Source organism: Caretta caretta, chromosome 23 (genome assembly GCF_965140235.1).
Source record: "Caretta caretta isolate rCarCar2 chromosome 23, rCarCar1.hap1, whole genome shotgun sequence".
NCBI classification, from domain to species: domain Eukaryota; kingdom Metazoa; phylum Chordata; order Testudines; family Cheloniidae; genus Caretta; species Caretta caretta.
In genome coordinates this window covers 3,205,657-3,218,421 of record NC_134228.1, presented here as the reverse complement: position 1 = coordinate 3,218,421, position 12,765 = coordinate 3,205,657, and the positions used below count along the sequence as shown (strand labels likewise).

At 58.0% G+C, this 12,765-nt stretch overlaps 1 protein-coding gene across 2 annotated transcripts; it reads left to right on the top strand.

Annotated features, from left to right (window-relative positions):
- Nucleotides 1–197: 197 nt before the first annotated feature.
- Nucleotides 198–12,695, top strand: SIRT2 (sirtuin 2). 2 transcript variants are annotated; one of them, XM_048833139.2, is made up of 16 exons: nucleotides 198–328; nucleotides 706–752; nucleotides 1,464–1,512; nucleotides 2,694–2,810; nucleotides 3,629–3,670; nucleotides 4,797–4,903; nucleotides 5,631–5,687; nucleotides 6,526–6,594; nucleotides 7,029–7,158; nucleotides 7,964–8,023; nucleotides 9,425–9,480; nucleotides 9,871–9,947; nucleotides 10,031–10,082; nucleotides 10,475–10,542; nucleotides 11,252–11,318; nucleotides 11,955–12,695. In XM_048833139.2, exons 1-16 carry the CDS (start codon nucleotides 313–315, stop codon nucleotides 12,138–12,140), a joined length of 1,200 nt encoding a protein of 399 aa, XP_048689096.1. In that variant the 5' UTR covers nucleotides 198–312; the 3' UTR covers nucleotides 12,141–12,695. The 2 variants fall into 2 exon arrangements, with proteins under 2 accessions (XP_048689096.1, XP_048689097.1); XM_048833140.2 differs by lacking the exon at nucleotides 198–328 and having other exon boundaries at nucleotides 724–791.
- Nucleotides 12,696–12,765: the final 70 nt, after the last annotated feature.

The following is a 12,765-nucleotide window of genomic DNA, read 5'->3' as shown; positions in this document are numbered from 1 at the left end:
GGCGCGGGGCACGCTGGGAAAAGGGGGCGGGGCCGCGGGGCGCGCTGGGAGCTGTGGTCCTGGGCCGCGGGGCGCGCTGGGAAAAGGGGGCGGGGGGCGGGGCACACTGGGAGTTGTGGTCCTGTGGCGCGGGGCGCGCTGGGAAAAGGGGCGGGGCGCGGGGTGCGCTGGGAGCTGTAGTCCTGTGGCGCGGGGCACGCTGGGAAAAGGGGGCGGGGGCGCGCGGGGCCCCTTGGGAGTTGTAGTTCTGTCACGGCGGGCGGACCCGTTCCCGAGCCGCTGGCGGAGCCGGGCAGCCCCGCACCGGGATCTATGGCCGAGCGGGACGGTAGGAAGCGGGGACACCCCCCCCCCGCCTCCCGCGTCACTGGGGTTTCTCTCCCCCGCACCTCCTCCCGAGTTACGGGCCTCCCCTCCGCACCCCTGAGTCACCCGGGGTCCCCCCCTTCCGTCTGGGGCTCCTCCCCTTGTGCCCCACGGTCCCACCCGCCCCCCCTGCCCGGGGTTGACTCCCCCTCGTCACAGGCACCCCCCTTCCCCTCCTGTCCCCCCTGAGTCACTGGGGTCCCCCTTTCCTGGGGGGCTCCTTCCCCCTGCCCCCCAAGTCACCAGTGTCCATCCCCCCCGTGCCCCCTGACCCAGCGGGGTCCCCTTTCCACCCAGGCTTCCGATAGCAACTTGGATTTTTTCCTTTCTGTGTCACAGCGGCTGGTGCCGGAGGAAATGAGGCAGAGAGGGGCTTGGACTCTCCTGTGAGTATTGGGGGGTGCGGTGTGTGGAAGCCCTTTTAGGTAAGAAGCCAGGGTTCCCCTTTGTGGCGAGGCCCAGCAAGCTCGGAGCGGGGCATGTAGTTGTTCTGAGCTAACCCATTGCAACCAAGGGACAGGGGGAAACCCCATCAGGTCCTAGCTAACCCTTTCCCTCCCTGTCCCCTAATTGCACTCATTCCCTGCAGTCTGTTCCCCAGGGCTCAGCCCCGTGTGGCTTTCATATCCTGCAGCAGTGACACTGGACCACGGTGGGAGTCTCACCCAACAGTTGTGCAAATTGTCCCTTCTGTGTCTGGCGTGAAAGTCCTTAGAGAGACGGAGTTTGGTCCTGATCTCCAAACCCTTCTCTGGTGATGAACCACCAAAGCACGCTCCCTCTTGGAGCCGGGAATAGAACCCAGGAGTCCTGACCCCGCCCCATCTCCCTGCTCTAACTTGCTCGGCCCCACTCCTCTCCCAAAGCTGGGAATAGAACCCAGGTGTCCTGATCCCCCAAGCTCCTACTCCAGTCATTTAGACCCCTCTTCCCTCCCACAGCTGGGGCTAGAACCCAGGAGTCCTGACTCTCCAATTCCCCAGACGATTCTACCCCAGGCTGAGATGCTTCTCACAGTAGCCACTAAACATAGAAGACAGTTCTGTGTTCACACTGGCTTACTTCACCGACAGATCGTTTTATATTTTGTTTTTCAGGACTCTGATTCTGACTCCGAAAACGGTGGTGCCTCTGGAGAGTCTGAAAGTAAGTTGCTTGTGCATTATTCCAGGGGGCGGGATGGGGCGCGTGGGAAGGCCAAGCTGCCTGGGCTTTCTTTTGTCATACAGAGGGGATGGACTGGGCATAGCCAGCTAGAGAGAGCCTGCGAGAGCCAGCTGGGTCTATTAATCTATGGCTCTTCCTTCCTCTCGGGAGTGCGTTGGGTGAATGCACTTAGGCCATCTTTTTCTGTCCAGGCTTCGAGGCAAAACCTGGTAGGAATCGGGATTGAATAATCAGTGTCGATTGTGCTTGTCGGGCCCCTAAACGCCTCGTGATTTCTAACATATCTGGCCTCATAACTCCCTGGGAGGCAGGGCAGCGCCATTATCCCCAGTGTACAGGTGGGGAAACTGAGGCTTGGAGCCTGCCAGTCCGGCGACACCACCGCCAGAAAAGACGGTAACTAAACTGACAGGCGTGCTCTTCTGCTGGCTTCGCCGCATTGGCACTGCAGTTCTGCTGGCACAGCTGGGTCACCTAGTGGGCGTGAACATTCCTAGCCCACAGACCTATGTGGGGAGAACTTTGCAGCGTGCGCCAGGCCTGGGTGACTTGTCCAGCATTGCACAAGGAGTCAGTTGCAGAGCTATGACTTGAACCCTAACCACGGAGCCCTCCTTCCCCTCTTAAGTAGCATCTTCAAGGCGCTTTCCAAACGTCAACTAATCTTCACAATAATCCCCCTCTGTGAGATTGGGAAATGGGAATAAATAGGTTCCTGAGGGGAAAACTGAGGCACAGGGAGGGGGACTACCTTGCCCAAGGCTGCTCAGCAAATCCGTGGAGGAGCTGGGATTAGAACCCAGGAGTCCTGGCCCCCGGCGCCTCCTGCACTAACCATTAGCCCCCATTCCCTTTCCAGAGCTGGGAACAGAACCCAGGAGTCCTAACTCCCAGCCCCCTGTTCTAACCCACTAGACCCTGCTCCTCGCCTACAGTTGGGAACAGAATCCAGGAGTCCTGTCTCCCAGCCCCCCTGCTCTAACCACTGAACCCCACTCCCCACCCAAAGCCAGTGATAGAACCCAGGAGTTCTGGCTTCCAGCCCCCTGCTGCTTTGGCCACTAGTCCCCCACTCTCTTCCCAGAGCTGGGAACAGAACCCAGGAGTCCTGGCTCCTAGGGGTCCACAGCGGCTAACGTTGTTTGTTCTCTCCCTTTCAGTGGATTTCCTGCGAAACCTCCTGTCCCGGACGCTGGGCCTGGGCAGCGAGAAGCCGGAGAAGGTGCTGGATGAGCTGACGCTGGATGGAGTGAGCCGCTTCATGCAGAGCGAGAAGTGTAAGCTGACTCTCCCTTCTTGGGAGGAAGCTTCCCTGAGACCAAGCCAGGGAGCCAACCCTCGTTCTGATCCCCCAAATGGGAAGGGGAAGGTGCTTGCGGGTAACTGCCTGGGAGAGACCGAGGGCCAGAGGGGGAGGCATGGAGCCGACCATGGATGTGGCAAGGACTCCATGTTGGTGTAATTTACAAGCTGCGGGACAAGTCTGACTTACACATTCCTACGTGTATCGGTTCTCCTTCCGTGCTGCTGGGAGAGATCAAGCCTCTGTGGGCCTGATTCGCAGTTACTCCCTCTCGGCACTTGGAACAGGATTGGTGGAGGTGTCTTTAAACCTCCCTTGCGCTGCTCGTATTCTGGTCCTAGCATAAGTTAGAGCTGCCTCAGGGCTGCTCTGCTGAGTCTCTGCTTACCATGGCCCCTGTGAAGCACAGAATTGCCATAATGCAGTGTGCTCTGGCCGGGCTGGTCCCCCATGCTGGGAGCGGGGCCTTGATGTGAGCTCCATGCTAGCTGGGGAGGCCCCTAGGGACGCTCTTAGAGGGCTGTCCCTCTCCGGAGCAGCACAGAGGGGCCTGCTTGTAACTGCAGATCAGGACCTGGTCCAGCAGAGGTCAGGAGTGCGGGGAGCACCCCGGTTTTGATCTAGTTCTTAGACGGACTAGCTCTGAAGAGAGCCTGCTGGTTTGCAAATTGGGCCACCTGGCTGCCATGATGTCTGCCGACGCCGGCCCCCCCCCAGGCGCCGAGAGCGTGGGGCTGTTTTCCTGGTAGCTTTCCAGAGTCAGGTTTGACACCTCCCTCTGTTACCTTGCAGGCAGGAACGTCGTCTGCATAGTGGGCGCTGGGATCTCGACCTGTGAGTACAGCAGCGGGCACGGTGGCGGTAGATCAATCACGTTGAAAAGAAACCAGCGCATAGCAATAAACGGAGGGGTTCTGATACGACTCGGTTCTGCCCAGTGTTTCTATAGCACTTTCCATCCCAAAGCTGCTACAAGCCACTGCTGAAATACAGCCATCTCTGGGGTGGAACGCGGCAGCTGTTTGTACAGGGATCGCTCACCCTTCCACGGCAATGCAGACGACGCTTGAGGTTGGCAGCTGTTCGTACTGGTCCCTCCTCCAGTGCCGAGACCCAGCAGTTCTGGGTTTGGGGCACAGTAGCTGTTTATGCAGGGATCACGCATCTAGCACCGAGTTGGAGTGGAGCGTGACAGCTGCCCAGCAGTTAGGAGAGGAAGCGAAGATGAACCCTGTATCTGATTGAAACTGCAGGAGGGTGGTAGGGAGGCAGGATGGAATGGGGCTGGCTGGAACTTGACCGGAACGCTGTGTCTAATGCCAGGGTGTTACTGGGCAGAAGGGAGGGAAAGGTGCTGTGGGACCTTGAACGATCAGGAACGTTCAGGACTTTCATTTAAGTCTTGTTTGAAAGACAGCACCTCTGGCATCACAGCGCCCCCTGTTGGGCCGTGGTTCTATTGCACATCCAGACTTGCACATCGGCCGAGTTTCATAACCAAAGCACCTGGCTCCTGGGCACTAAGACCCAGCACTGAGGTGTGTGGCCAGGAGCTTTATGATGTGCCTATGCCAGGTGGGCATCCACCTAGCACTGGTCAGACTCGCAGAAGGCCTGTCTGCACCTGGAGTGGGCTCCCTGTAAATCCTGGGATGGATTCTGTGGGGAGTTGGGGGACTTTGGCTGTTCCCATGTCCTGGTGAAGAATCTGGAATCCCTAGAACCTAATAGCTGTGTCCACTGCTGATCTAATCTATGCTGGTGGCACCCCAGAAAATGAGTGTTACTAGAAAACTGCTCCCCTGCTAGGCTAAGGGACAAGGAGGTGACGAGCCCCTGGCTAGAGGGCTCCCCCCCCTCCCCCCCCGCATTGAGGCATCCCTTCTCCATCTCATCCCGTTGACTGACACCGCTTGGCATTTGGGTGGGTTTTCTAACAAGCTCCCCTTGTGTCCCTCAGCTGCCGGGATCCCGGACTTCCGGTCGCCCGGCACGGGGCTCTATGCCAATCTGCAGAGCTACAACCTTCCGTACCCTGAAGCCATCTTCGAAATCAACTACTTCAAGGTAGCACCCAGGATTCCTCCTACCTTGGAGATCTCCTTCCATAATGATTGATCATTGCCCGGTGGGCCACCTGAACAGTCCCTTTGATGTGTCTCACACACACACACACACACACCCACGTCCTAAAGAATTCCCCTCCATTGTCAGCACTTGCAGACGCGTCGTATTCTTGTTTGATCCCTGAGCGAGGACGGATTGAGGTTAAAAACACGACTGGGACTCCCTAAACTGCTCGTATTTTTAGTCTCGTTAGGGGAAACTGTCCCAGTTCAAACTCCTGAAGATCTCGGGGATACAAACTCGCACCTGCTGCCTCCCGTCTCTAGCCGACTGGCCAAACCAAACCCCTGTCTCTCTAAGACCCAGGCAGCCTGGCACAAGGGAGGGCCGAGCACCAGTAGCCCCCCGCTAGAGCCGATGGGAGCTCAGCACCGGGCCGTAACGCGAGGATGGGGGCGTCCGGAGTGCCAGTGATGGGGAGCTGCGCTCGTTTTGCACTGAGGCGGGCATGAAGTTCAAATCCTGGGGCACAGGGAGAATTGGGGGTGGCCAAAGAACTCCCTCACCCCCGCTTGAGGGCCTGATCCTGAGACCAGTTTGCCAAACCCCAAAACTGGGGGGACCGATCAGTGAGGCATCATCTTGGGGGACATACAGGATTTGTTCTTAATCGGTAAACCAAACTTAACCCCGCCCCCAAAACGTTTGTCTGTTTCCCTCCACACAGCAACACCCGGAGCCGTTCTTTGCCCTTGCCAGGGAGCTATATCCAGGCCAGTTTAAGGTACATCCAGCCTGAGCTGTCGGATGCTCTTCGCTTTCTACAGCATCTTAATACAGAGGCGTTGTGTAGTGCTGTGACCCAGAGACTGAGCGCCAGAGCTCCTGGGTTTATTCCTTGTTCCAGGAAAGGGAAGGGGTCTGGTGGCTAGAGCAGGGGACTGGGAGCCGGGACTCCTGGGCTCTCCGATCTTGGCACTGGGATGGCAGGGTATTGGGGAATAGATGTGACGCTATCGTGGATCAGACGAAAAGGCCCAGTTGTCTTGGTATCCGTGCACAGCCAGACACGCACATCACTCCAGATCACAGTGCTACCCGCCCCTGGGTTGCGTTGGACCAGATCATAGAATATCAGGGTTGGAAGGGACCTCAGGAGGTCATCTAGTCCAACCCCCTGCTCAAAGCAGGACCAATCCCCAGTTTTTACCCCAGATCCCTAAATGGCCCCCTCAAGGATTGAACTCACAACCCTGGGTTTAGCAGGCCAATGCTCAAACCACTGAGCTATCCCTCCCCACTTAGATCCACGGATCCTAGCCTGGCATAGCCATCAGACAGATGGACCTGGTGGAGCTGGTCTGGTCTGGTATCCCCTCTCTCTTTCCCCATTGGGTCACACCAACTGGCCAGTCTGAAGATGTCCGGCCTCCAACCGCTGCCCCGCTGTAAGGTGTAGAACCCCCCCTTAATGAACCTTCCCTGGCAGTCCTAAACTGGGGTATGGGGGGAGATTTCCTCCTCCCCTCGCAAGCTGGGGATCAGCTGGTGTAAATAAAAGGCAGGGACAGCTGCTTTTCACCTACAAGGGAATCCTCAAACGTTCCCCTGCTCCGTTCCAGCCCACCGTGTGCCACTATTTCATCCGGCTGCTGAAGGAGAAGGGTTTGCTGCTGCGCTGTTACACGCAGGTGGGTGACCCCCGGAAGGCCCAGCGAGGTGTGGTGGGGAGCATGGGGGTGGGCTTAATACACTTAACAGGCTGGGGCTCCCAGCCCAAGGGAGGGAGCATGGCCCCTCTTCATTCCAGCAACGCCCTGCCTCCCGACCAAGGGACACCCCTCCCCACGCTCCAGGAGCCTTCCTGCTACTCTCCAGCCCAGCTGAGCTACTTGCTGACTTCCTGCTCTCCAGCTGATCAGTCCCAGGTGAGGTTGGGCCCCGCCCCCTTTAAAGGACCAGCCACACTGTGATTTGGGGCAGAGGGGGATCTACATGGGGCATTCAGGGGCATCAGCTCAGCCTGGGGGCAGTTCAGGCCTGCTCAGTTTCGCTACCTGGGTCTCGGCCCCTACCCAGCCCCGCGGCATTACAAGGGGCAGGTGGGCATGTCTGTACCTTGCAGAACATTGACACGTTGGAGCGGGTGGCCGGCCTGGACCAGGAAGATCTGGTGGAAGCCCACGGCACCTTCTTCACCTCTCATTGTCTCGGCTCCTCCTGCAAGAAGCAGTACACCCTGGACTGGATGAAAGGTACCTCTTCCCTCGGCTCGCCTTAGCTACCTCCATCAATGGCCACACCGTTCAGAGTCCCTGTGGGGCCCCAGTCCGTCACTGATCGAGATGGGCACGCAATCCATGAGGCCCGGTTAATCCCCGTCTGTTCCGGGTGCTCCCACCCCGCCAGTAAGAGAAGGGACATGGGGAGACAAGTCAGCCTGAGGATGTGACAGGAGCGAAGCAAAGACTCCTGCCGGGTTCTTCCCCAGCGAATGGGCGGCCCGTGCGAGGTGAGAGGCTGGGGGAGAGTCTGTCACGCACAGGCTTGCGCCTGAGCTAGGAGCTCTGGTTAATGTTGGGGAGCAAAAACCTTGGGACTCGCCAGGGTGGTAGCCGATCTCTTTGACAGACTGCTGCACACTCGATGGCGAGGCAGAGCTTGGGCGTTTGAGGTTAGCGATCTCTAGGTCTGCTTAGCGCTCAAGAGGACGAGGCTGTCATTTGTGTTCCCTTGGGTCTCTGCACAAAGTTGGGACCTCAGGAATTGCCTGCCTGGATCAGACCAGAGGCCCGTCTAGCTTGTATTCCATCTCTGACGGTGGCCCAAAGCTGCAGAGGAAGGTCCGGATGTGGTGTGATCTGCTGTCGCGTTGGCTAGTTTCCTGATCTCTTGAGTGTTAGGAATCTGCTCAAAGCTTTTAGATCTTTTCCAAAATCCGTTAGAATTGCTAATGTTCATAACTTGCAATTGGTTCCCATCAGAGCAGTCTGTTCCCGCCTCCTCCAAAGCTGAGCTGAGAATCCGGCCGCCGACTTTCATTCCTTTTCCCTCTTTCAGAAAAGATTTTCTCGACTGTCACCCCAAAGTGCGACCAATGTCAGAGTCTGGTGAAGCCAGGTGAGTGTCTAGTTCTCACCCGCTGGTGATTCGTTCATGGGGGATGAATCTAACCTGGTCTACCCTAGGAAAGTACATTGGTCTAGCTTCCTCTCTCAGGGGCGTGAAAAATCCACACCCCTGAGCAACATAGCTATACTGACCTAACCCCTGGTGTAGACAGCGCTGGGATGACGGAAGAATTCTTCCGTTGATTTAGCTACCACTTCTCAGGGAGGTGGATTACCTGCGCCAATGGGAGAACCCCTCCCATCAGCGTAAGTTGTGTCCACACTGAAATGGTGTAGCTGCACCACTGTAACGCTTTGAGTGTAGACGTATCCTAAGAATTGGAGCATGGATCTCTCCTCACGTCTGTCTTTGTGTATGTCTCTCCTTCAGCAGTGTAGTCTGGAAGAGCAGCTTAGCAGAAACTGGTAATAACAACGCTCTTCTCTCCTGATCTTCCTTCGGCTCCAGAGAGCTCGGAGGGTTTAGCAAATCTGAATTAAGCCTCACGGCTCCCCTGAAAAGCAGTGAGGAGCATTCGGTCTCCACCTCTGAAAATGCAGCCATCTCTAGGGCAGAGCGCAACAACTGTTTAACAGCGGGCATCAACGGTTGAGGACAGGAAGTGAAGAATCCTGTATCCAATTGAAATGGTGGCGGTGGGAGGGCAAGGAGAGGAAAGTGATTTTTAGGGAGGTGGAATGAAATTCCCCTGAGTCTTGTATGTTTCCGGGGCCCTTTTTTCCAAAAGTGATTTACAGACATAGGTGCAGAGCATGGCTGAAATGCAGCCACCCCTGGAACGGAGGGCAGCCACTGTTGAAAACCTCCCACAGTACAGTGACGGGAAAGCCAGTTTTGGCTAAGGACGCTAGAGTAATCGCCTGCTCTCGGGATCAATTCCCCAGGGATGGTATTTTAATTATTTGTGTAGGGGTCCCACCTGGGGTCCTCGGTCCGTGCCTGCGGCTCCTCTGCGCTAGGCGCTGTACATTTTTGTTGCTATTAGCTGTATTATGATAACGCCTTGGGGTCCTAGGCCGTGGACTCGTCAGGGGCTGTACAAGCACAGAGCAAACACATGGTCCTTGCCCCAAAGAGCTATGAGAGGAGCTGGGAGGTTTCTAAGGGGTGTCTGAAGTCTGTGGGGCCACATCCCCAACTGGCGTGAGCTGATGTCGCTCCATGGGAATCAGTGGGGCCAGACCCCTGACTGGTGTAAATAAACCGGAGCGCCCCTGACTTCACTGGAGTGTCGCTGACCCACCCTAGCTGAGGATCTGGCCCCGGGAGGCTGCCGGCCTGCCGTTGCTCATACCCAGCGCCTTGGCTTCTCCTCGGCCCTTTGGGGAGCTGCTGCCCAGGGAAGGGCATGGCCAAGGTGTTGAGTGTGACAGCTTCTCTTTTCCCTAGATATTGTGTTCTTTGGGGAGAGCCTGCCCCCCCGCTTCTTCACACTCATGCAGTCGGTAAGTGCCCCAGCCAGACGCGCTCCCGAATAAACACCTGCCCCACCCACATGTCCTGAAGCAGCGGGTATCTGTCTTCGATGCAGGCGGGATACCAGGATAGATGGGCCTGTTGCTCTGAACTGGGACAGTGGCAGGGCGGGATCCTGAGTTGGTCAGTTGGTCTGATTGGGGACGGGGCAGATATATGGGGCTGGATGGGCCCCTTGGTCTAATTTGCGGGGAGGGGGGGAATACAGGGCTGGGTGGGCCCGTTGGTCTGACACGAGGGGGACACACCGGGGGGGCCCATAGGTCCGATCGTCGGGGCAGTAGTGGCGGGGCGGGGGGGATTACCAGCCCCACGGTGACGGCACTAACCCCCTGCCCCCCACCGTGTGCTCCCTGCAGGATTTCCAGAAGGTGGATCTGCTCATCATCATGGGCACGTCACTGCAGGTGCAGCCCTTCGCCTCCCTCGTCAGCAGGTGGGTGGTGCTCCGCGGCCGCCTGCAAGGCCCCTGGCTGTGGGTTGCCGCCTCCTGACCTCCCCTCTCCTTGTCTGATGCAGGGTGCCCACAAACACCCCAAGGCTGCTGATTAACAAGGAGAAGACGGGGCAGGTGAGGCCTTTCTCGGTGCCCGGGAGCTGTGGGGATGGACTGCTCGAGCGGTACTGCCTGGCCGGCTCCCGCGCCAGCCGCGACGATGCCGGCCTGCCATGCTTGGCTGCATCCTGCCAGGGGAAGGGGGTGAAATTAGCACTGTTGGGGGTGAGGGGGAGGCAGTTGTGATTCCCCCCCGCCTTTTTTTCCCCCACCCATGCCCCAAAATCTTGGGCGTCCACCTAGCAAGCCCCAGGAGTGGAGTGGGGTGGGACATGATTTAGGGTTTCTCCAGGGGGCTCGTATGATCTCCCGATGGCCCCCAGGAGCCCCCCACCCCCTTGCCCCCCCCTTCCCCGCAGCCACCTGGGTGCCTGTTTGTCCTCACTGGCGGTCTGTCTTGTCTGCAGAGCGATCCCTTCATGTCCCTTATGGGCCTCAGCACCGGCATGGACTTCGACTCAGAAAAGGCCTACAGGCAAGTTCCCTGGGGACGAGGGGCCAGCGCACGGCCCACCCTGAGAGAGGGGTGACGGTCAGGGATGGCCCATTCCGTTGCTGGGGGGCAGGCTGGGTCTGCCCGGCTCCTGGGATGGAGGGACAGGAAATGGACTAATGTTTAGAGCAGGGGATGGGGGGCCAGGACTCCTGGGTTTTCTTCCCAGCTCTGGGTGGGGAGTGGGGTCTAGTGGTTAGAGCCGGGGGGCTGGGAGACAGGACTCCTGGGTTCTATCCCCAGCTCTGGGCGGGGAGTGGGGTCTAGTGGTTACAAGAGAGGGGGCTGGGAGCCAGGACTCCTGGATTCTGTCCCTGGTTCGGTGGGGGGGCGGGGGGAAGGAGGGGCTAGAGTTTAGAACCGGGTATGGTGAGAGCTACACCTTTTGGCTTCCTGCCCTGGCTTTGCCACTGAGTTGCTGAGATCTTGAGCAAGTCGCCAAACCTCTACGTGCCTCAGTTTCCCCTCTGTAAAACAGGGCCAGCAATCCTTCACAAGGTGGGAAATTGCAGATTCTGAGAGAGCCCTTTCAGATCCGTAGCTGATAGGTGCTAGAGACGGGCACTGGGCTCTTCCGCCTCCAGGGCAGGTCATCTGGGGGTGGAGTGAGATTCTCCCTGATCACAAAGCAGTTGCATTAACACCTGCTTGTTGCCTTCTTCCCCTGCGGGGCTCTCCCTCCCTGCCCCAGGGATGTGGCATGGCTCGGGGAGTGTGACCAAGGCTGCACAGCACTGGCCGAGCTGCTGGGATGGAAGGTATTTACTCCTCTCCCGTGTATTCCTGCCTCCCTGCATCTACGCACCATCCCAAAGTCCCATGCAAGTTCTTCTTAAGAGTCCAGGGTGTCAAGCTCGGGTGTCCTGGCCAGAATCCGAGCTCTGGTGACCCCATTCGCGTGGAGCTGCCTTTGCTCTGGGCCTGCGTCAGAACTTGCCACGTTGCGCCCCAGAAGACGCTGTGTTTCAGCGCTGGGTGAGCGATTCACAGACACACAGTTGCCCTGCCCCTCCCCAGAGGTGGCTGCATTTCATAGGGGGAGTATGCGATCCCTATACAAACAGCTGCCCTGCTCTGCTCCACCTCCACGTTGGAGGGACCCCTGTGTAAACAGCTGCCCTGCCCCAGAGCTGGCTGCATGCCAGTGCTGGATGAAGGATCCCTGTACAAACAGCTGCCACGCCCTACCCCAGAGGTGGCTGCATCTCCGCGCCGGTGAGGGGTCTCCGTACGCATGGTACGGCAGAGCGAGCTGAGATCCTGGAGGAGGAAAGCGCCTCTCTCAAGGCAAAGGTGATCAGAGATCTTTGCTTTAGCCCCCTTCCCAGGGCAGCCAACTTCTCCCCTGCTCTGCCCCTTGCTCACCAGCCCCACTGCCCTGTGGTTTTGTGCAGAACGAGCTGGAGGCGCTGGTGAAGAAGGAGCACTCTGCCATCGATGCCAAATCGGGGCAGGCCGGCGAGGCCGGGGCAAGCCCCTCTCTTCCCCCGGCTGGGGCCACAGCAAGCCCCTCCTCTCCCCCAGCGAAGCCAGGGTCATCGCCCGAGAAGGAAAGCGACGCCGGAAACAAGACGGAATGATGGAGCCCGGCTGTGGCTGGCGAGGGCCGTTCATTGGAGTGGATTTGAACTCGCCACTGCCTGGACAGTCTTCCCCGACGAGGGGCGAGAGCCGTCTCTGATCTAAAGAGGGCTGGGAGCTAGGGTCACCCCAAGTTTGCGGCTTGGGGGGGGGTCTGAGCGTTGAGATTCAGGGGAGTTTGACTCTGGAGCCACCTATCCCGGGTGAGCTGGGGCTTCTTTGAGTCATTTCGCGCTGACCGCATGTTTCGTTATTTCCCCACCGAGCTAAACTAACTGAAATCCAGGGCTCAAGGAGAGCACCGCAAGATAGAATTGCATTTCCTTTCTAATTTGTTTCCCCAGCTGGGATTCAGTTTCCCTCAGAGACCCATCTCGCTAATTAATACCAGGCCCAAGACTTTCCTACAAGCGTCGCCGTTAGGTGCATTGGGGCTGAAAACCGAATACTGGCACCTTACGCAGTCTCCCCCCCACCCCAGCTTGGTGTTTAGTTTGGATTAGTTATTGCAGTGTATTAAGTATCACTTGACTATTAAATTTTAGCATCTTGGAGGTAGGCTTGTGTTGGCTTTTGGGTCTCTCTCACTCTGAAATGAATTCCCGTTTATAAAGGGAAATCGAA

Excerpts from the sequence above, each read along its gene's own strand:
- SIRT2 (XM_048833139.2), top strand. Across the intron at positions 10,083-10,474 it reads ACAAGGAGAAGACGGGGCAG|AGCGATCCCTTCATGTCCCT; the intron begins GTGAGGCCTTTC and ends TCTTGTCTGCAG. Across the intron at positions 10,543-11,251 it reads GACTCAGAAAAGGCCTACAG|GGATGTGGCATGGCTCGGGG; the intron begins GCAAGTTCCCTG and ends TCCCTGCCCCAG.